Below are 1,526 nucleotides of genomic sequence, written 5' to 3'. Positions count from 1 at the left end.
TAAATAAATAAAATATCAATTCAGTGTTGTTTTTATTTATTTTTAGTATCACCTCTGTTGCTAATTGAATGTCTTCTTTTCATCTGTAATATAATGAAAACAAAGAACACTTTTTTTGTAAAATGTATTTGATAGTTTCACTTAGCAGTGTCACCTTTAATATTTTTTTTAAAAGTTGCAAACTTGATTGCTAATACCATTGTACACATCTTGCATTTGTTAAGGTCATCTAATCCGCAATATTTTCCCCATGATGTCTCTAATTTCTTGATTTCTCAAGCTGTATATGATTGGATTAAACAAAGGTGTTACCACAATATATGTAAATTCAGTCAACTTGTTCATCATCAAAGAATCTCCATTAGCCGGAACCATGTAAATAGTGATCAAGGTTCCATAGTACATGGTCACCACCGAGAGGTGGGAGCTGCAAGTAGAGAAGGTTTTCTTCTTTCCTGTTTTAGAGGAGATCCCAAGAATTGTTATGAAAACACAGATGTAACTAATTACTACTAAGATGAATGGAATGGCTATTATGGGGATAGAAATAATCACAATCTCAAACTGTAAGGCATAATTGTAAGAGCAGGAAAGATCAACAAAAGGAACAAGGTCACAGAAAAAATGGTCAATGACGTTGGGTCCACAAAACTGAAGTTGACATAGGAAATAAAGTGTAATCTGGGTGAGCAGAAAGCCAAACACCCAGCAATAGATAACCAAGGAACGCTGAAGTCTTATGTTCATGATGGTTCTATAATGCAGAGGGTTGCATATGGCCAGGTACCTATCATAAGACATGACTGTGAGGAGGTAACATTCTGTACAGCCTGTAGCACAATAAATATAAGTTTGTGTTATACAACCCATAATAGATATGGTGGCTCCTTCCAGCCATATGACACGTAGAATGGTAGGGACAATAACAGTCAAAAACACAATCTCACCGCATGATAATTGCTGGAGGAAGAAGTACATGGGAGAGTGTAGTTGTTGCCTGGTGGACACCAATACGATGATCATAGAATTCATGCTGAGTGTTATAATGTAAACAACCAGTAACAGTAGAAATAAAATGACAGCCATGAAGCCATTAATTTGTGGGAATCCAAGTAATATGAATTCACTGACCACTGTGTTATTGTCTTTATTCATAGTGAGTTCTATGGAAAATAAGTTGTTGTTGTTGTTGTTGTTATTATTATTATTATTATTATTATTATTATTATTATTATTATTTGGTATTAGTAACTATGAACTATTTTTACATTATGATTATCAAAATTCAATAGCTAAAATACTTTTGTATTATATACAATATTAGCAGAGGGTCCTTATTTAATCCCAGTAATTATATATTTTACTGTTAAATCCACATCTGTTACATGTTTTATCTGTATTGATGGGAATAAGCAATCCCAGTTATAAACATTGTGTTGTGTATAATCACTTAATTAAGAGCAGCATGTGCAAACTAAAAGTGCACCATAATGTACAGGTATATACTGTGTAAGCTAAAGAAGGTT

The 1,526-nt window shown here is 33.0% G+C and overlaps 1 protein-coding gene across 1 annotated transcript; it reads right to left on the bottom strand.

The window, feature by feature from the left end:
• Positions 1-225: 225 nt before the first annotated feature.
• Positions 226-1,155, bottom strand: LOC148513831 (olfactory receptor 6B1-like). Its single transcript, XM_088481263.1, has one exon. It carries the CDS (start codon positions 1,153-1,155, stop codon positions 226-228), a length of 930 nt encoding a protein of 309 aa, XP_088337389.1.
• Positions 1,156-1,526: the final 371 nt, after the last annotated feature.

This window comes from Taudactylus pleione, unplaced genomic scaffold (assembly GCF_031769625.1).
Source record: "Taudactylus pleione unplaced genomic scaffold, aTauple2 ptg000268l, whole genome shotgun sequence".
NCBI lineage: Eukaryota > Metazoa > Chordata > Amphibia > Anura > Myobatrachidae > Taudactylus > Taudactylus pleione.
Note: the sequence above shows the minus strand (reverse complement) of the source record. Positions and strands in the feature narration are given on the sequence as shown.